The 22,156-nt window shown below is 40.5% G+C and overlaps 1 protein-coding gene and 1 pseudogene across 3 annotated transcripts in view; one reads left to right on the forward strand and one right to left on the reverse strand.

The window, feature by feature from the left end:
• EFCAB2 (EF-hand calcium binding domain 2) overlaps positions 1-22,156 on the forward strand; it is a 114,542-nt gene that overhangs the window by 53,570 nt on the left and 38,816 nt on the right. For 2 of the 3 annotated variants that reach the window (XM_035010979.1, XM_035010980.1), the window contains exon 2: positions 3,745-3,824. In XM_035010979.1, coding sequence (XP_034866870.1) covers positions 3,802-3,824 — 23 coding nt within the window. In that variant the 5' untranslated portion in view covers positions 3,745-3,801. Of the gene's footprint in view, positions 1-3,744; positions 3,830-22,156 lie in introns of all 3 variants that reach the window. The other variant, XM_035010978.1, reaches the window with a different exon arrangement.
• On the reverse strand, positions 19,774-19,940 carry LOC118014636 (annotated as a pseudogene).

Genomic DNA, 22,156 nt, shown 5'->3' on the forward strand with positions numbered 1-22,156 from the left:
GGAAACAACCTAAGTGTCCATTGACTGATGAATGGATAAAAAAGATGTGGTATATATATACAATGTAATACTACTCAGCCATCAAAAAATGATTAACATAACATAATAATAAAAAAAAATTTTTTTAATGAAATCTTGACATTTGCAATGACAGAACTAGAGGGTGTTATGCTAAGTGAAATAAGTCAGAGAAAGACAAATACCATATGATTTCAGCCTTATGCGGACTTTAAGAAACAAACAAGCAAAGGGAAAATTAAAAAAAGAAAGAGACAAACCAAGAAACAGACTGTAGAGAACAAACTGATGGTTACCAGAGGGGAGTGCGGGGTGGGGGGAGGGGCGCAGGGCAGTAGGATGGGTGAAATAAGTGATGGGCATTAAGGAGAGCACTTGTGGTAAGCACTGAGTGTTGTATGGAAGTGTTGAATCACTATATTGTATTCCTGAAACTAATATTACACTGCATGTTAACTAACTGGAATTTGAATAAAAACTTAAAAAAATAAATGAAATGACCTTAAATTTAAAAAGCAGACATCAGCTTTGTGCATTGGCAGTGTTATAACCAGTGAGACTTTCCCAAGACAATATTTTTTTTTTAAGATTTTATTTATTTATTTGACAGAGACACACAGTGAGAGAGGGAACACAAGCAGGGGGAGTGTGGGAGAGGGAGAAGCAGGCTTCCCGCGGAGCAGGGAGCCCGATGCGGGGCTCGATCCCAGGACCCTGGGATCATGACCTGAGCCAAAGGCAGACGCTTAATGACTGAGCCACCCAGGCACCCCTCCCAAGACAATATGATGACTAATTAGAACCTTCCCAATACCCCACACAAGTCCAACTGTATTCAACTCATTGTATTTCAGTGAGATAATAAGACAAACTCACAAAGATGAGTTGGGCAAGATTGTTCACTAAAGAATAATTATAACAATGGAAAATTGGAGGCAATTGAAATGTCTATAATTAGAGGGTTGGCTAAATTATGATAAAGCTCTATAATGGAATACCAAACAGTCACTAAAAATGATAATGTAATCAATATTCTTTTGAGAGTACAAGATGCTCCCAATTTATTGTTGAGTGAAAATTAGATTAGGAGAAAACAATAAAAGTAGCTCACCCTGCATGGTAGGATTTGAAGTGATTTTTACTTAATCTAAACTCTTTCTTACACATCCTTTTTTTTTCCTCCAGTAATCATGTATGGTATTGATGATCAGCTAGGATATGAAACTGGTTTTATTTTAGAAAAACAAATGCAAACAACTGACCTGAAAGATTGTTTGCAGTAATTATGACACGGGGTTAAGTCTTCATTATTTAAAGAGCACATACAAATTGCTAAGAAAAAATGGAAGATCCTAGTAGGAGTGAGCAGAGAACAAGAACAGATAGCTCACAGCATAGAAAGCAGAAGTCACATACAAGCATATGGATCATCATTCAGTCACTTGTAATCAAGGAAGTATAAATTTAAATAATGAGATAACAGTTATTTTTTTGCTTATTAAATTAGCAAACATGGTTCATTGTCATGTTTTTTATGATAAAGAAAAACTAGTATCAATAAATTGTGGTACATTCCTTTGGTACTGTTAAAAATGGAAGGTTATATAGGTTATGTTGAGCCTGGAAAGGTATAGTATTTGAATGAAGTGATTAGGAGTTACAGTTTTTAAACTAATGAGTACTAGCAGTTAGTGAAGTGGGGGTAGAGTGTGGGAGAGAGCAGGATCTCTCAAGTGAGATAGATCCAGTTCAGTCCAGCTCTGCCACTTGGCAACTCTGTGATCTTGCACCAGTTGCTTAACCTCTCTGAGCTTTATTTTATTTTATTTGTTTTTTTTTGTGTGTGTTATTTTTTTTAGAGAGAGAGAGCCCAAATGAGGGGAGGGGCAGAGGGAGAGGGAAAGAAAGAATCCTAAGCAGGCTCCATGCCCAGCGCGAGGAGCTCGAGGCAGGGCTTAATCCCACGACCCCCAAATCATGACCTAAGCCAAGATCAAGAGTCTGATGCTCAACTGACTGAGCCACCCAGGCACCCCAGACCTCTCTGAGCTTTGATCGATGCTTACCTCTGGTTATAAATGTAGGTACAGCACCTGGCACAGAATCTGGTACATAGTGTTTCATTCAGTAAGTTTTTGTTGAGTGAATGAATGGTAGTTCTTAAATGATACATATAAAAAGTTGTGTATGAAGAAAGACTGGAGGAAAATATAACAGTGATGAGTGGTTATGTTAGGGTAATGTTACTCATAGGGAATATGAATAAATTTTCTCCCATTTTCTGCAATTTGGTGGTATTATGTTTATAATTTAAATGAGTATATGAACTCAATCTCTCCCTTTCTGGGTGTCCTATGTTACTATTTGAAAAATAAATTTTGAAACTTGATTGCATTGTTTTTCCCTTTATTCTTCCACTCAGCCAAACACCTTGGAGTCAGCCTCAACCCCTTTCTTTTCCTCTGCATCTAACATCAAACCTATCAGCAAGTCTTGTCGACTCTGCCCTTTAGAATATATCCAGAATCCTATCATTTCTCACCATCTCCAACTGTTTCCATCCTTGTCCTGTCACCATTAGACTCTCTCTAGAATACTGCAATAACCTCCTAACTGGTCTCTCCTTCCACCCTTGTCCCTTTCTGGTATATTCTTAACATTATAACTGTAGTGAATATAAGCCAGGCCATGTCATGTCACTGTTTAGAACCTTCCAGTGGTTCACCATCTCATTTAAAGTAAAAGACAAAACCTTTAAAGCAGTATACAGAGACCATATAGAACTTGTCCTCCCCCCTTAAAATCACACCTTTCTGACCTTATTTCTACCATTCTGCCTCTGCGGTTCTATTTGCCTAAAAACTCCTCCTGTAGATATTCATAAAGCTGGCTTTTCCCCCTGTGCAGAAGACACCTTATCACTAAGGAGGCCTTCCGAAACCACCACCCCACTCCTTTCTCAAGACCCAGCCCCCCCAGCACTCTGTGTCCCTTACCTGCTTTATTTTTTCCAGCACCATTTGACTTAACAGTGTATTTTTACCAAATATGTATAAGCTTATATATCTCCCTCAATAAAAACAGCTCTGTGGAGGTAGGCATTTTTGTCTGTTTTGTTCCTTGTTATAACGTTAGCACTTAGAATAGTGTCTAGCACCTAGCAGAGACTCAATAAATGTTTATTGAATAAATGACTTTATAATCATTTCTTGTAAGTCTTAGTCTCAAAACTAGTTTGAAAGCCCTTTGAGAGAGTGTCTTGTGTTGCTTTTGCATGCCTCCCACTCCCCAACTTTAGCCCTCTTCAAGTGCACAGGCAGGCATACCAGTGAGCCACACTCTATCTGTAGAGCTGGACTCCTTCTGCCTCTTGGGCTGGGACTCTGCCCAGACTGCTTGGGACAAAAGATAGGCTGTGTTGGAAGCATTCTATACCTTGATCTGCGTGGTGGCTTCATGACTACAAACACATGAAACCCATGGCACTGTGTACTCAAGAGTAGTGCACCTCTGGTACTGTGTTGTGTGTGTCTCATGCCTCAGGAAACGAGAGTCTGTCCATTCCTTGCTATCTCTAGACAAAGATGAACGTGCTACATGACGCTAAGATTAGGAAAGAGTTCTGCACGCTCTTCCTCATTGAGGATTTCTAGCTTAGTGGTTGAAATTTTTGTTTTGAATTCAAAGGTAAAGTAAAACACTTTTTATTTACTTTGTCTTTTGCAGAGATAGCCGTAGCAGAATATCACAAAAAAATCAAGGAGGCTTTTGAAGTGTTTGACCATGAGGCGAATAATACAGTGGATGTGAGGTTTGGCAATGTTTTCTTTGTTCTAATTCTAAATTACTGATACAACTCTTACAATAGAAGAGGGCTCTTGTCTTTTTTTCAGTCCTTGGATTTATTATGCTATATATCTATTTATTTGAGAGAGAGAGTGTGTGGGGGCATGTGAGTGGGGGGAGGGGCAGAGGGAGAGAATCTTCAAGCAGACTCCCTGCTGAATGTGGTGCCCAACGTGGGGCTTGATCCCTCAACCCATGAGATCATGACCTGAGCTGAAACCAAGAGTTGGACTCTTAACTGACTGAGCCACCCAGGCGCCCCTTATTATGCTATTTAAATTTTTTATTTTCCTATGATTGCTTCAGATCAATACTGTTTCTTACTCTTTATAGTCTGGTGAAAAGAATATCCACATTGCCCATTTCAACCTGTAGACTGTAAGTTCTGTGGGGGAGGTGAACTCTGGTGGAGCATTAGTGCTAGAGACTTAATTGGTGCTCAGTAAATAACTGTTGAGTGAATGAACAGAATTTCTTTTTCAAATAAGTATAGGGCACCTGGATGGTGCAGTTGGTTAAGCCTCAGACTCTTGGTTTTGGCTCAGGCTGTGATCTCACGGTTGTGAGATTGAGCTCCGTGCTGGGCTCTGCGCTTAGTGTGGAGTCTGCTTGAGATTCTCTCCTTCTCCCTCTGCCTCTCCCACTTGTGCTCTCTTTCTCTCAAATAAATAAATAAATCTTTAAAATTTAAGATAAAATAAATATGTATTATCAAGCCATGAATTAGAAAGATTAATTATGCTTAAATGATGATGCACTCCCCAAGTAAAATAACAGAAAGAACCCAAACAAAAGAACATAAAGGATGAGAGACATGAATACTGGTAGATCAGGAATGGAGTAAAGGGGATGGAATAGTTCGAGACCAGAAAGAAAAAAAAAGGCAGAGGGAAACTATCCAGGAGAAGAATAGAAGTTGTAGGATCCATGCCACGTACATCACGGAGCGGTCATGAAACCGTTCTTCCAGAAGAGCGGCGAGCTGAATGAGGAACATTTGGTGGGATCACAGTCTCAAAACTCAGAGCCTAGTACACAGAGGCCAGCAGGGCTGTGGGAAGAACAGAAGTAGAACTGGAGAGGAACAGTTTGAGGCTTATACGTGGCTGCCATCACTTCCAGGACTGGTCAGGAGCCTCAGTGCTTTCAACTGGAGGAACAGTGTACAGTTTTCTTTTATTTGCGACATATTGTTACTATACGTATTGTTTAGGTTCTTACACCTGGAGGCACAAGGTATGATTGCAGGAGAGGAGACCGAGAGGTGCAGTCCAGTTGATTACTTTATAGTAGCACCTTATAAAGCTCAGTTTTATACCTCATCTGTGTTTATGCGCCTTACAGCAGGGGATGAGGTTGAGAATTACATTCCAGAACCATCAGTAGTTGGCCCTTTGTGAGCCCTGGCTCAGCTATTGCCAAGGAAGTGTGCGGGTTACGTGCCGGGCTCCAGGTGCTCAGGCACTGGTGCGGGCTGCCTGAGCGACCATGGAGTGCAAGTATCCTAGGAGGAAAATGACCGGGTGGGGCGGTGGTGACCGTGATAGGGTTTGGGATGGGGTGGGGAGCATTTGACATGCGTGACCAAATCCCTGGATGGCCTTTGCCTCAGACCCCTCACTGAAGCTGCAGGGCTCTCCTGGGGGCAGGGGAGAGAGGGACTGTGAGAGAGGCCAGGGAAAGCGGGAGGAGGGCCAGGAGAGCTTTATGAGAGAGAAGGGCAGCAGAGAAGAGAAGCCAGCATTTACTCAAGGCTTGCTGGCCGACAAAAGACCTGTAATTGGGTGCAGGGCGCTCATGTGTATGACCTCATCTTAGTCTTTTAATTGTGTGGTAAGAGTTGGCATCTCCAGTTTCTGGAAACAAAGAAAAGGTAAATAGCTTGCTCAAGGTCATTTCAGGGTTTTAAAATTCTAAATCTTCTGCCGTGCCCCGCTACCCCCTTCCCCCTCCCCTCCTCACCCTTCGTGGACCTCCTGGACCTGTCTCCTGCCTTTGGGCCGCATGAAAGAAGCAGTGAAAAGAAAACCTCCCAGCTCTCTTAGAGCACTGATGCCAGGTCTTTTTTGGGTAAAAGTGCTAATTCAGGAAAAATAGACATGCTTATGGGATGCATCTTTTTCCCATTCAAAATTTAAAAATTTTCGTGAGGCCCCAAGGGAAAGTGTATATTTTTACAACCTAAATTGTCTACTTTATTAAGTAGATTACAAAGAAAATTGGCATTATTTTTCTCACTAAAATATTAATGTTACGCATATTCGAATCATAGCAACAGGGATGGATGTAGCTTCCTAGTCTTCATTCCTTTTGTTAATTTGTATAGTACTCTGAAGCTCATAATGGGTGTTCTTGTGCAGCTGGGGTCATTACTGTGCCCACTTTATGGGACGGAGAAGCAAAGTGACTTGCCCAAGAGGGCACAAGGGGCTAGCAGCAGAGTCGGAGCTCAAGGTAGTTCCCTGTGTTTGGGCAGCTGCCCAGCAGCCCCGGACGAGCCCCTGGGAGCACAGTGATGAATGAGATCTGGTCCTGCCTTTCCCAGCCTCTGCCCACTCTTTATTGTAAAAACAGTTAATCTAGCTAGAATTTATTTTGGCATGTGATTAAAAGTGAAGGTCTAAATATAGACTTTTTTCCCCTCCAAATTGCTAAACAGTTTATTTTATTTACATCATGAATTATTACACCTACTTTATAATATATTGCCTTTTCTATAGTTGAATCTAATTTGGGCTATGTATTCTGATCTATTGCTTTACCTTTCAGTCTTCTGCTAGGTCAACCCAATACTAATTGCTGTAAATTTATTTTTTTAAAGATTTTATTTATTTCTTTGAGAGAGAGAGAGAGCACAAGCAGGGGGAGCAGCAGGGAGAGGGAGAGGGAGAGGGAGAAGCAGATGCCCTCCCTGAGCAGGGAGCCCGATGTGGGGTTCGATCCCAGGACCTTGAGATCATGACCTGAGCTGAAGGCAGACACTCAACCGACTGAGCTACCCAGGTGCCCCTAATTGCTGCAAATTTTTTTTTTAAGATTTTATTTATTTATTTGTAAGAGACACAGAGAGAGAGAGGCAGAGGGAGAAGCAGGCTCCCCGCTGAGCAGGGAGCCCGACGCGGGACTTGATCCCAGGATCCTGGGATCATGACCTGAGCCAAAGGCAGACGCTTAACCATCTGAGCCACCCAGGCACCCCTAATTGCTGTAAATTTAAAATGTGCTTTAATATCTGATAGAGCTAGGCTCTTTATTACTCTTCTTTTTAAACATTTTAATTAATTGAAAAACATTTAATTGAAAAAAAAAAGACATAGAAACAACCCAATTGTTCATTGACAGATGAATGGATAAGGAAGTTGTGTATACACACACACACATATATATATATTATTCAGCCATAAAAATGAGGAAATCCTGCCGTTTGTGACAACATGGTTGAATCCTGGGGGATATGCTAAGTGAAGTAAGTCAGAGAAAGACAAACACCCTATGATTTCACATATATGTGGAATCTAAATACGAACAATCTAAAAAACTCAGAAGAGATCAGACTTGTGGTTACTGGCCATGGAGGATGGGGAGGGGGAATTGGAGGGAGCTGGTTAAAAGGTGCAAACGTCTAGTTACAAGGTGAGTACTAGGGATGTAATGTACAACAGGCTGAGTACACCTGACGCTGCTGTATGGTTTATAGGGAAACTGCAAGGAAAGTAAATCGTAAGAGTTCTCATCACAAGGAGACCCTTTTTTTTTCTTATTTATGTTTTAATTGTGTCTGTATAAGAAGATGAATGTTAGTTGAACCTCTTGTGGTCATCATGTCCCAACCTACATAAATCAGACCATCATGCTGTATGCCTTAAACTTACACAGCAAACGGGGCGCCTGGGTGGCTCAGTTGGTTGGGCGACTGCCTTCGGCTCAGGTCATGATCCTGGAGTCCCGGGATCGAGTCCCGCATCGGGCTCCCTGCTCGGCGGGGAGTCTGCTTCTCCCTCTGACCCTCCCCCCTCTCATGCTCTCTATCTCATTCTCTCTCTCAAATAAATAAAATCTTTAAAAAAAAAAAAAACTTACACAGCAATCGATATATGTTGATTTTTTTCTCAAGAAAACTGAAAAAAAAAAAAAGAATTGAAGGCAGAATTCAAGTGGTGTAGAGAAGCATTGGATGGAGTGAGACATAGATAATGGCTTGGTTTGGGCAGGAGAGAGCTGTTCCTAGAGGGGCTTCCAGCACATTTGGCTGTGTCTCCCCTACCCTGTAGGTAAGATGCCATTTTCCTTGTAGGACAGACCTGGGCCCCTTTACAGATGAATTTTGTGGCTGTTACTCTCCCTTCTCCCAACCTCTGCTTTGCACGAATTGAAAGATTGAATTTGAAACTGTACCACTACATAAAACATCATGAAAGGGTTCCCTGCTGCTCTCCTCCTGGCTCCGAGGGGCAACCCTGGGGTCCAGAATCAGACCCCCCTGGGCTCCACTCCTGGCTCTCTGACTAAGTAACTTAATTTTCACCTTCACCTCATAGGAAGGACCCTTTCAGGGGTCTGGGAAGTCAAAACTATTTTTATAATAAATCTAAGGCAGTATTTGCTATTTTCATTCTCATTTTTTCACAAGTATATATTGGAGTTTTTGAAAAGCTACATGATGTGTGATATTGCAACAGATTGGATGCCAAACCAGATAGGAGAATCCAGCTGTCTTCTGTTAAGCCAGACATTACAGAGATTTGCAAACATGTAAAATGGTGCCATTCTTCTAATTAAATTTGTTCTTGTGGAAAATATAGTTATTTTTCATAAAATTATGTTATTGACCTACACTTGTAATGGATTTGTTATTTTTGAATGAAAAATTTGAAGTATTTTAAAAAGATTTCTAAGTGAATATTTAAAAATTTTTTAAAAATATTTTTAAAATATTTTTAAAAATACAACTCACATAAGGAAAGGCTTTCTGAGGATTTCTTATCATTTTTAAGAACGCAAAAGGAGTTCTAAAACCCAAAAATATGAGAACCACTGTTGTCAGTGGACATTTTTAAAGCTCTTAGAACAATATTAGCTCAGAACAAATTAGCTTGGGATTTAAAACTTGGAACAAATTAGGGATTATTAGTAGTAGTACACTTTATATTCTTAAAGTAAACAATTTAGAGTTGTTTTTCTTCTATTTACTCTGGATTAGTAATTATACATAACAAACCTCTCATAAGAATTTTTTACGTATTTCTGTGCATTCTGTTTTGATCTTTTAAGTTTTGAAGTAGTTCATTTTCCTTGTTAAATAGTTTTTGAAAGTTGGCACCTTGAAAAACATCGAGGCAGGTTTTTAAAAAATAACACTAATTGGGGGCATTTTAATTTGCCTCATATAAAACCTAGAACATAATACCTTTTGACTTACATACATTTTCCTGCTCTGTGTTGAGATTTCAATCAAAAGACTGATTGAAAATGAAGTTTTGGAATAGATAATATATAGACATGGGGTAAGATTCTAAAGGTACAAAAAGTAGTGACGGATACATCTTTTCACCTCTAACTCCTGGCTATCCAGTCCTCTTTTTTTTAAGATTTTATTTATTTATTTGAGAAAGAGTAAAGAGAAAGAGAGCATGAGCACAAGCAGGGGGAAGGGCAGAAGGATAGGGACAAACAGACTCCATGCTGAGCGTGGAGCCTGACGTGGGGCTCCATTTCAGGACCTTGAGATCATGACCTGAACTGAAACCAAGAGCCGGACACTTAACTGACTCGGCACCCAAGTGCCCTATCCAGTTCCTATTTTTAAAGGCAAGAGTTGTTACAGGTTTTTTCCAGAGAAAGTCCATGCAAATACAAGTGTGTGTGTGTGTATGTGTGTTTTATTGTGTTAAGTATATATAACATAAAATTTAACATTTTAACCATTTTTAAGTGTATAGTTTAGTGACTTTAGTACATTTACATTACTGCTATCCATCTCAGTTGTTAGGCGTCTGCCTTTGGCTCAGGCCATGGTCCTAGAAATTTTTCATCTTCCCATACCAAAACTCTGTACCTTTTAACTTTTTTTTCTGAAGATTTTATTTATTTATTTGAGAGAGAGTGTGAGTGGTGGGGAGAAACAGAGGGAGAGGGACAAGCAGGCTCTGTGCTGAGCATGGAGCCCTATGCAGGGCTTGATCCCACGACCCCAAGACCATGACCTGAGCGGAAACCAAGAGCCAGGCACCCAACCAACTGAGCCACCCAGGTGCCCCAACTCTGTACCTTTTAAACAATAACTCCTCATTCCTCCTCTCCCTCAATCCTGGTAACCACTATTTTACTTCCTGTTTCTATGAGTTTAACTATTCTAGGTACCTCATATAAGTGAAGTCATACATTTGCCCTTTTGTGTCTGGCTTATTTCTTTTAGCGTAATGTCTTTAAGGTTCATCCATGTTGTGGCATGTGTCAGAATTTCACTCCTTCTTAAGGTTGCATAGTACTCTACTGTACATATATACCATATTGTTTATCCATCCCTCTGTTCATGGACATTTGGGTTGTTACCGCCTTTTGGCTTTTTGAACAATATTGCTATATGAACATTGGTGAACAAATATTTGTTCAGGTTTCTGCTTTCAGTTCTTTTGGATGTCTACCCAGCAGCAGAATTGGTAGATCATATAGTCATTCTATGTTTAATTTTTGAAGAGACCACCATACTGTTTTCTCCAGGAACTGTATCACTTTACATTTCTACCAGCAAAGCGCAAAGATTCCAATTTCTCCATGTCCTTAACCAACACTTGTTATTTTCTGCTTGTCATCTTTATCGTAATGGGTGTAAAGTGGTATCCTGTTGTGGTTTTGATTTGTATTTGCCTAATGAGTAATGATGTTGAGCATTTTGCATGTGTACATCTTCTGTGGAGAAATGTCTGTTTAAGCCCTTTGCCCATTTTTAAATTGTATTTTTTTTTTTGATGTTGAGTTATAGGATGTGTGTGTATGTTTTTACATAAGTGGTGAGAAACTATTCTGTACTTTGCTTTTTTTACTTACCATAACTTTGTGATTATTCTTTATTAGTACATAAGAGTTTCCTCATTTCATTGTATGGATGAAACATAATATACTTAATTAATCTCCTCTCAATGGGTATTTAGGTTGTTTCCAGGCTCTTGTTATGCTAGTCCATGTTGCTGAGAATATCTTACTGTGCATGTTATTTTGCAAAAGTGAGAATTTTTCTTTAGGATAAATTCTTGGACGTATATCAAAGTGCATGAATATTTTTGCTAGAGGTCGCTATATTGACAATGTATTCTCTCACTTCATTTTATGAGTGTGCCTATTTCCCTACTCTCTCTCAAACAAAGTTAATTATCAAACTTTAGAATTTTTGCTAATGTGATACCTGAAAAATAGAAACTCAGTGTTAATTTCATTTCTCTAATATGGACATCTTTCTGTATGTCTAAAAATGATTTATAAGGATGCCTGGGTGGCTCAGTCATTAAGTGTCTGCCTTCTGCTCAGGTCATGATCCCAGGGTCCTGGGATGGAGCCCCGCATCGGGCTCCCTGCTTGGCGGGAAGCCTGCTTCTCCCTCTCCCACTCCCCCTGCTTGTGTTCCCTCTTTCACTGTGTCTCTCTCTGTCAAATAAATAAAATCTTAAAAAAAATAAAAATAAAAAAATAAAAGTGATTTATATTTCCTTTTGTTTGAACTGGCAGTTCATGGCCTTTCCCATTTTTTATTGAATTATTTATCTTTTTATATATTAAAGATCTCAGCCATAGTGTGTGAAATGTATGCCATCTGTCTTTTGACTACTTTTACTTTCTGGTGTTCAGAAACTTTAAAAAAATGGTTAAATTACACACCATTTGAATATGGATTTGACTTTTGAGGGCGCCTGGGTGACTCAGTTGTTAGGCGTCTGCCTTTGGCTCAGGCCGTGGTCCTAGGGTCCTGGGATCGGGTCCCACACTGGGCTCCTTGCTCGGCAGGAAGCCTACTTCTCCCTCTATCACTCCTCCCTGCTTGTGTTCCCTCTCTCGCTGTGTGTCTCTCTGTCAAATAAATAAATAAAATCTTAAAAAAAATGAATATGGATTTGACTTTTGGAAACAAACAAAAGTCATCAGAGTAGTTTTAATAGAATAAATTTAAGTTGGCCTGAATAAAGCTAGTATGGTAAAAAAGAAAAAAACAACATTCCACAAGGAATGTCTCTAAAGTAAAAAAGTGAATTAATTTTTCCATGTAGCTGATAAATTTAATTTGAACGTCACTCAAATCTGAATCACAAACCAGTCTAGTTTTTTGTAATGTATGTTCTTTCATCTTTGACTCTAACAGAATAAAAGTATACTAGAAGTTGGTGGAGTCAGTTGCTGGCTCTATCGTCGATTTTTTTTACTTTATTACAATATTATTGACTAATTCCCTATACTGTTCTTTTCATTTGTTATTTATTTTATAACTGGAAGTTTGTACCCCTTAATCTCCTTCACCTGTTGTATCCACCCTCCCCCCCACCTCCTTTTTGGCAACCACCAATTTGTTCTCTGTATTTAAGAGTCTGTTTCGTTTTTGTTTGTTTGTTCATTTGCTTTGCTTTTTAGATTCCACATATAAGTGAAATCATATGGTATTTGTCTTTCTCTTGTCTGACTCATCTCACTTAGATAATACCTTCTAGGTCTATTCATGTTGTTGCAAATGGCAAGATTTCATTTTTTTTTTTTTAAAGATTTTATTTATTCATTCATGAGAGACAGAAAGAGAGAGAGGCAGAGGGAGAAGCAGGCTCCCGAGGAGCAGGGAGCCCGATGCGGGACTCGATCCCAGGACCCTGGGATCATGACCTGAGCCGAAGGCAGACGCTTAACCATCTGAGCCACCCAGGCGCCCAAGATTTCATTTTTTGTATGGCTAAGAAATGTTCCTGTGTGTGTGTGTATCCCATCTTCTCTATCCATTCATCTATTGATGGACACTTGGGTTGCTTCCATATCTTGGCTCTTGTAAAAAAATGCTGCAGTAAACATGGGGGTGCAGATATCTTTTTGACTTAGTGTTTTGATTTCTTTGGATAAATACCCAGTAGTAAAACTGCTGGAACATATGGTATTTCTATTTTTAATTTTTTGAGGGTCTCTTACTGTTTTCTATAGTAGTTGCACCAATTTACATTCCTACCAACACTGCATGAGGGTTCCCTTTTCTCTCCTTTTTTGCCAACACTTGTCCTTTTTTGTCTTTCTGAGATTAGCCATTCTGATTGGTGTGAGGTGGTATTTCATTGTGGTTTTGATTTGCATTTCCCTGAGCAACTTTTCATGTGCCTGTTGGCCATCTGTATGTCTTCAGGAAAAAATATCTAGTTAGGTCCTCTGCCCATTTTAATCAGATTATCTGGGGGTTTTTTGGTGTTCCATTGTATAAATTCTTTATATATTTTGGATATTAACCCCTTATTAGATCTGTCAGTTGCAAATATCTTCTGTCATTCGCTAGGCTGCACTTCTGTTTTTGTTGATGGTTTTCTTCACAGTGAAAAAGATTTTTATTTTGGCACAGTTCCAATAGTTTATTTTTGCTTTTGTTTCCCTTGCCAGAGGAGATATATCTATAAAAATGTTGCTAAGGGCAATGTCCAAGAGATTACTGCCTCTGTTTTCTTCTGGGAGTTTTATGGTTTCAGATTTTACATTTAGGTTTAATCCATTTTTAGGGGGTTTTCTTAAATGTGGTGTAAGAAAGTGGTCCAGTTTCATCTTTTTTGCATGTAGGTGTCTAGTTTTCCCAATGCAATTTATTGAAAAGACTGTCTTTTCTCCATCACATATTCTTGCCTCTCTATCCTGTTCTACTGATGTATGTGTTTGTTTTTATGCCAGTACCATACTGTTTTGATTACTATGATTGGATTTTTATGTGTCACTCTCTTTTTATTCATTTTCCTTATACCTGCATCACTTAAACCACAGGAGTGTTAAGAGTAGCAAATGGAAAAATATGAAAGAGTTTTTGAAAAGTATATAAGGTCAGATCAAGTTATATATGTTTTTAACACTCCATTCTAATCAATTCCAGAATGGATTGATCCTCAAGAATATGGTGTGCCAAGATGATGTAGGGTCCAATCCTGGAATAAAAGTGCTGGTCATCCCCCTTTCCCCAACTACGCCTCTCTGTGCCCTTGCTATGTTTCAGTGCCTTTGCATGGTATTCTAGACTATTCTGTGTTTACTTTATTCTTGCCTCCACTATGGGAGATTTTTCCTAATATTTTCTTGTTGTTTTCTTCGTCTTTGAGCAAACTTTTTGTAGCCCAGCAGCCCCAGGTGTCCTCCTGCTAATGCAGTGAGTCTCTTTTTCAGTGCTTCCATCTCAACTCAGCATGAGTGTCTGAGGCACACAACACCCACTGTTCATCTTTTACACTGATAAGGAGACTTGAGTTTCTTAAGCAGTTGGCAGGAACTTTGAGTGTATTAGGTCTTGTCTAAAATTCAATAAGAAGTAGGTAATAAGAACCGCTTTATGATGGATTAGGGATCACTCTTCCAAAGAAGACTGGACATACCATAAATATTATTTCTACCTCTTCAGATTTAATACTATGTTTGAAGATAAGTTAATAACAACATTTCACAATACATTTAATCAGGTAGTAAAAAGGGTGAGCAATATGGAGAGATTGCATGGGCAGTTTCCCTAAACAATTATTACCTGAGAAAGCTTGAGACTCAAAAGAGCTTTTGAAAAACTGTGCAGGTTAATGGGTCTGTATTTATGCGATGGAAAAACAGTGTAAAAGAGGAATGGAATTGTTGGACCTATAGACCCCTTGATAGGGAATTAATTGTAAAAACTGGGGTCCATTTATACATAGTTCACACATATGAGTGAAAGGTATGATGAACTAGACTAGAGTATAACTTGGATAAATTTTAAGAACAATGTCGAGTTAAAAAAATTATAGAAGGAAGCAAACATTCTGATACAATATATGTAAATTTTAAACCTATAAAATAGTAGTGTCTCTTGTTTATGAATACAATGACATGCATGGGAATGATAAATATTATCCTCAGAATAGTGGTGGCATCTGAAGACACAGGGGGAAGGGATGGAGAGCGGGACTTTAGCTGTTTTCTGCCATGTTTTATTCTTATGGAAAAAGTCTGAAGCAAATGTGGCAAAAGGTTAGCACTGGTTAAATCTCAGTATTGGATATATGGCTGTTATATTTTTTCTGTACTTTTTCTGTAATATTTCACAATTACTCATAATAACAAATATTTTTTCAAGAGTGATTTATACCTTGTCTTTTCGCCATCTCACTTTCCAGTTGCTTTGTGAAAAATTGGTTTGCTTATGGGGACGTGGGTGGCTCAGTTGGTTAAGTGTGTTGAGTGTCCAACTCTTGATATTGGCTCGGGTTGTTATCTCAGGGTCCTGGGATTAAGCCCTGAGCGTGTGTGTGTTTGGAGGGGTGTCCCTGCTCAGCGGGGTGTCTGCTTGTCTCCCTCTCCCTCTGCCCCTCCCCCAGCTCACTAGCACATGTGGTCTCTCTCTCTCTCTTATTCAATCTTTAAAAAAATTGGTTTACTTATAATGGCCCTTTTGATGAACTGTGATTAAATAATCACTTAAAGTTTAAAAAATCATCCTAAATCCTACCTCCTGAAAGAACAGTTGTTAATGTTATACAAGTGTAGTTCTAGATGTCTTTTTTACCCATGTGTAATAAGATACATGGTTAGAAGGGTGGGGAGTTGATAAGAAAGGAAGGAGAAGGAATGGGAAGAAAGGAAAAAGAAAACATATGGAAGAAAAAAATCTAGAATATAATCTCCTTGAGGGCAGGACCTTCTGTCTGTTTTGCTCACTGCTGTATTTCAGCACCTAAGACTGTGTTTGGTGCATAGTAGGTGCCCAGTATACATACATTTATTAAATGCACAAAGGAAGAGACTAGCCTATAAAAGTAAGATCATACTTTAAAAAAAAGTATTAATTTAATTTTCCTTGAATTAACAAAAGAAAAAAATAAATTTAAATTAAAGAAATTACGGAATCTCAAGTGTTTCCTGGTCATGAGAGATATTATTTTAAATTCAGAGAAGATAATGAGGAAAACGTTAAGAGGTTGTAGTCACTGTGTGTGTTCTTTCTTTAAATTTATTTTTTATTTTTTAATTTAGAGAGAGAGAGAGGGGGGTAGGAGCAGAGGGAGAGGGACAAGCAGACTCCTCGCTGATGGCGGAGCCCGACTCCAGGCTGGACCTCATGACCCTGAGATCATGACCTGAGCCAAAATCAAGAGGCAGACGTTCACCTGACTGTGCCACCCAGGCGTCCCATACTGTGTGTAAAAAGTGTCAGTTGACGTTAGCACTTTTAAATTTCCTTCCATTTTTTCCCTCTCTCAGTCCCCTGATGTATCTGAGTTATATTATTATTTTTACACTGACAAGGTAGAATACTCATACTTTGTTTAGTATTAACAAAATTTTAAAGTATATTTTGTCTATATTTGAATGAAATTACTGCTGACCACCATTTCCCCTCCATTCTGGTACTTTGATTTGTATCTGCCATCTGGATTCTCATCTTGTCAGTTTTTGTTGTTGTTGTTTTTTTTTTTTTTCAGAGAGGGCTCTTGGGTATTTTTGCAAGTTCTTTAGTGTTTAAGATGTTTGCTTTAGGGTGCCTGGGTGGCTCAGCTGGTTAAGCGACTGCCTTCGGCTCAGGTCATGATCCTGGAGTCCCGGGATCGAGTCCCGCATTGGGCTCCCTGCTCAATGGGGAGTCTGCTTCACCCTCTGACCGTCTCCCCTCTCATGCTCTTTCTCACTCTTTCTCTAAAATAAATAAATAAAATCTTTTTTTAAAAAAAGAATGTCCTGGCTTTAAAAAAAAAAAAGATGTTTGCTTTATATTCAGATATTTTGTACTTGAATGATATAAGTTTATGTATTCATTGTTAATGGCTGCAAGGTGAACACCTTGTGATGTACCACTATACCATAATTTAACATATCTCCTACTTTTGGCCATTTGGGTTGCTTATAATATGATGCTACTGTTATGTCAGGGCTAAAGTTATTAATGTGGAATTGGACAAAGACTGTAGCCCTTTCTCAGAATGCCAGCAAATAAATCCTGTAAGCCCAAATTCTTTTCTCTTGCCTTTTCCTGAAGAAGAAGATTTTTTTTCTTATTGGGAGATAGGGTGTCTCAATCTACATAATTAGGTTCTGATAGTAGAATGGTGGGGTGTGGTGGGATGAATAAGAAACTGCTATGGTCTGAATCCTTGTATCCACCCCCCCCACACACACAATTTCATGTGTTGAAATCCTAACTCCCACTGTGATAGTATTAGGAGGTGGAGCCTTTGAGAGATGCTTAGGTCATAAAAGCAGAGCCTTCGTGGGTGGGATCAACGCCCTAACAAAAGAGGCCTGGGAGCTACCTGTTCCTCTGCCAAGTGAGGTTCCGGCAAAAAGACACTATCTAGGGAGCACATTCTCACCACACTGAATCTGCCTGCACCAGGACCTTGGACTTCCCAGCCTCCAGAACTAAAAGAAATAAATGTTAGTCATTTATAAGCATTCAATTTATGGTATTTTTTTAGAGCAGCCTGAACAGACTCAGAAACCCACTCTCACTGTCACAGGAAGGGGAGCTGGTCAAAGATGGTAAGGGGGAAGAAAGATGCAAGGGAGAATAGTGGATCTTGGTGACAGGATATGAAGGGAGTAATCAGTAAAGGGGATTAAAATTAAAAGTACATTTTTTAGGGGTGTTTGGGTGACTCAGTCGATTGAGTGGCTGACTCTTAATTTTGGCTCAGGTCACGATCTCAGGGTCTTGGGATCGAGCCCAGCCTGGGGCTCTGCGCTCAGCAGGAAGTTCTCCCTCTGCTCCTGCCCCCAGCCCCCCTTGCTCATTCTCTCTCTCTCTCTCAAAATAAATAAATCTTTAAAAAAAACATTTTTTACATAGATAATATATTTATATGGTTAAAAATTCGAAGAGAACAAAGTGCAGATAAAAGTTTGTCTAACTCCCTTCCACCAGCCATCCAGGACCCCTCCGAAGTATTAGCAACTAAAGTACTAATTTCTAGGAATCACTCCAGAAATATTCTATGCATACATATATATTATTTTCTTACCCCCCCTTTTATACTCAAATGGTTGCATACTTTCATTGTATGGTACTGTTCCCTTGGGTTGGGATCAAGGGAACAAGGATCAAGGCCGTGATGAAGTTCATTTTAATGACTTCTCAGTAGCATTCAGGAGTCCAGAATGGATGTAGCTTTCCAGTTTATTCTTAGTCTAAGTGCATAAATGCACTAAGCTTTAGTGTATTGGAGGGCATCAGAAAGCTCAGTAAACCATACCCCAGGCTTTATAAATGGGAGTTGATTAATAGGATAGCACGTGACAGACAAATAACTCTTGGATTCGGACTACCCTGTTAAGGCACTTCATTTGCTGTGTGATAAAGAGGACCTTTTCTGCATTTAATAGCTTTGGAGGCCGACTTGCTTGACTCTGGATTATAGATATCTGTCTGTTGTGTTTGTCGTATTGTCTAGATCAAGTACGAATTTTGGTGTATGGCCATAAACATCAGGAGCCAGAGGCTGAGGATTGGTGGTCTCAGGGGGTGTACTTTCTGGGGCCTCTGGGTGTGTACCCTCTGTGGCTTCCAGGTTCACATTCCTGCAGCTTCAACTGTTCTCGTTAACATAGGAAATAAAATATGGTAAAATAAAATAATGATGGAGCAGAGTGCTAATGATAGTGTCATAGGGCTTTCTGTTGTAGGCCTGTGGAGAGAGATCATATTTGGTTAAGTCACCATCTCTGGTTAAAACAGCTATGCCTAGGGAAGCAGGTCAAATGGTACAAAGCACCACAACCTGCATGTTAAGGAACTCTCACAAGGACTGCGGATTGCTCCCTATCTGGTACAGTTACCCCTAAATCCTGATGAGGTTGTATAAGCCTCATATTAGGCCATTTCAACCCAATATCTAGGCCAGTAGTGCTACTAATTCTCCTCGTCCCTGGTAGTGCTAGTGATTCATGCCATGGTGGTTGACTGTGGTAGAGATTGGGTAGGCTAATTTTATTACCTCTCTTCCTGAGCACATAGCGAAACTATAATTCCCACACTCCCTTGAAGATAGAGCGAGGCTGGGAAGTATGGTTGAGGTAGAGTTTTGGCCAGTGGAATGGAGGTGGCAGTGATGTGTGCCACTTTTAGACCTGATCCTTAAAAACCTCCCATGTGGTCCTCCATGTTTTCTCCCCTTCTGGTTGGACACATACAAGCCGAGTGATGTTGGAAACCATGTGTTGAAATTGATGGAACCACAAGATGGAAGGAGCTGTGTCCCTGAATGATTCTTTGGAACAAAGCCATTCTTCGATCAGGAAAACCCATTTTGGATCTAACAGAAGCCACCTCCGTAGGTGTAGTAAGCCATGGGATGCTGGTGTTTGTTGTAGTGGTGGCCGTTATTCTCGCAGAGTAGCATTATTGAGTTTTCTCCACAGGAACCCAAGGAAGGGTTTGGGGCCCCTAGATATCTTAGCAAGCTATGTCCTAGGTTGTAGCTGGCTGAAGAGGGCTGATGGTGACTACAGGAAGAGCCATCATTGTTTGCTACTCCTGTCAAGCATGACGTGAAAAATGTCTCCCTTTATGGCTGACCCCATGAATCACAAGCTGTGGAGATCAGATATATTTGTGGTTGCATAAAAAAGTCTGGGAGGTGTTTGAAATTGCCCCAGATCTCCTTGGGGGAAGTGAGGAGGGCAGTAGGGGTTAGTAACCAGTGGTTCTGTGTCATACACAGCGCAAGTGACTCCGTCCGGACCACTGTCCATTGTGGCCATGGAATTCAGTGTTCTACAAATTCTACACAGAGGGAGCGGCAGAAACGTCATCCGTTTCATCTGTAGAGATAGTACGGCCAGATGTCTATTAGCAATAGTCGCGCCTCGGATAAACCTCATTGGCTACGATACTGCCACTGCGCAAAGCTCGGCCAGATGTCTAAATCTGTTCTTTCCCTGGGGGAGGTGAGAAAGACGGGACTGTTCTGGATGCTATTAGAGTGGCTGTGAAAGGGAGATTTGGTTACGTTAGCAGGGTCCCAAGGAGCATGGGAATTCGTTATTTGTGTCTTTGAGGGACTCCGAAACAAGTGTTTGGAAGTGTCACTGCATAATGCAGTGATGAAACCAGGCCAGAAGCCAGGCTGCAAGTGCTGTAATTCAAGTCGGCTTCTGGTTAATTTAAAGGCATGGTAGCTACACCAGCTCCTAACCCGTAGCCTTCTTCTGTTTCATTTTCTGAATTACTGAGAAGTGATACTCAAATGTCTATTTTTTTTTCTGAAAACTACCGGTGCATTTTGTAATAGTTTCCAGCCTTTCACTGAGAGCTTATTTTGGCCATCTTTCCTTTGCTCACCCAACTCTAAAATTATTTTTGTTTTTCACGAAGAGCTTATTTTTCTTGCCTCTCCTAAGTTAAAAACATGTTGAAGACAAAATGTAATGTTTGGACTCTTTAATGTGCACAGCATTGTCTTTTGTCTATAGTCAGTGCCAATAATGTTAGCAGAGTGTATGTTACTCATTTGTGGAGTTATTAGAAATGAAGGTGTAAAGGTGGGTTGGGGCCATTCAGTGAATGGTCTTGTGTGTGCCCTACAGAGCCTGGATTTTGTTATGTGAGTGGTAGAAATCCTTAAGTGCAGAAAAGTAACAGATTTGGGCTTTTAGAAAGAAAACTGTAGCTATAGGATGGTAGATAGATTGGCACATAGACTAGAGCAGTAGTTTCCAGTTCTGAGGGCACACTAGAATCACCTGGGACCTTCTAAAAAAAACCCCACACAGAGAGAAATGAGCAAAGACTTGAACAGGGACTTCCAACAAGCTTCGTTGACACAAATTCTTTTTTTTTTTTTTTTAAGATTTTATTTATTTATTTGAGAGAGAGAGACACAGCGAGAGAGGGAACACAAGCAGGGGGAGTGGGAGAGGGAGAAGCAGGCTTCCCGCTGAGCAGGGAGCCCGATGCAGGACTCGATCCCAGGGCCCTGGGATCATGACCTGAGCCGAAGGCAGACGCTTAACGACTGAGCCACCCAAGCACCACTTGGTGACACAAATTCTTTCAGCAGCAGGTACAAACAAGGATATGGGGCAAGAGGAATTCCCATGCTCTGCTCAAAGGAATCTTAATTAGAGGTTGGGGAAAAGTTGGCTGACAGTGTGTGTGTGTGTGGTGGCCTCACAGAGCTGCCTCATCACCCAGATAGTCCCAGACGGCATGCAGAAGAGCGGCAGGACCGTGGCTCTTAGAGCACCGAAAGCTCTCCAACCTAAGGAGACCCAGTGGCTCTCCTGAACCCACGGCCTAACGCAAAGCAGAAACACGGAAGTCTGCAGAGGGGCAGGCATGGATAGTATGAGTGCCGAGCCACGCACTCACGAGTAAGTCAGCTTTCCTTGGCATTCACCCTGATCTCTGTATTGTGCTGAGTTCTCCTCTCCCTGAGGCAGTGAACATGGAATGCGCTAGCCACCTTGGTTGGGGGGAAAGGGTACCATGAATTGGATGGAAAGGCTTTCATTGTCATTGCAAAATATCCCACTACATACATGTCTTTCATATAAAACAAAAAAACTTCTACCCACTAAACCCCCCAGCTAATGCCCTATCATTGTCTTTCTCTTCATAGTTAAGAATCTTGATAAGAAAGAGAGTTTGCGGGGTGCCTGGGTGGCTCAGCTGTTAAGTGTCTGCCTTTGGCTCAGGTCATGATCCCGGGATCCTGGGATCGAGCCCCGCATTGGGCTCCCTGCTCCACGGGAAGCCTGCTTCTCCCTCTCCCACTCCCCCACTTGTGTTCCCTCTCTTGCTGCGTCTCTCTCTGTCAAATAAATAAATAAAATCTTAAAAAAAAAAAAAAAGAAAAAGAGTTTGCTTTTATTGAGAACCTTCACTCTGTTCATTCTTCATGTGCAATTTGTAATTTGACTTCTACCTCCATCCCCATTCCCATTCACACTGTGTCTCCTGAGGTCACCAGTTGTCTCTTCCCTTGTCTTCCCTGAGTTCACCTTCTGTTTTCATCCAACATCTCCAGTTCTTCCTTCTCAGCTCCTTTTGGGGACAACTATGCCTCTGGATGACTTATTAATGTCCCAGGAGGTTCATCCCCATCTCTCTTTTCACTTTATACCC

This window comes from Mirounga leonina, unplaced genomic scaffold (genome assembly GCF_011800145.1).
Source record: "Mirounga leonina isolate KUSES-001 unplaced genomic scaffold, KU_Mleo_1.0 Mir_154, whole genome shotgun sequence".
In the NCBI taxonomy this organism is placed as follows: Eukaryota; Metazoa; Chordata; class Mammalia; order Carnivora; family Phocidae; genus Mirounga; species Mirounga leonina.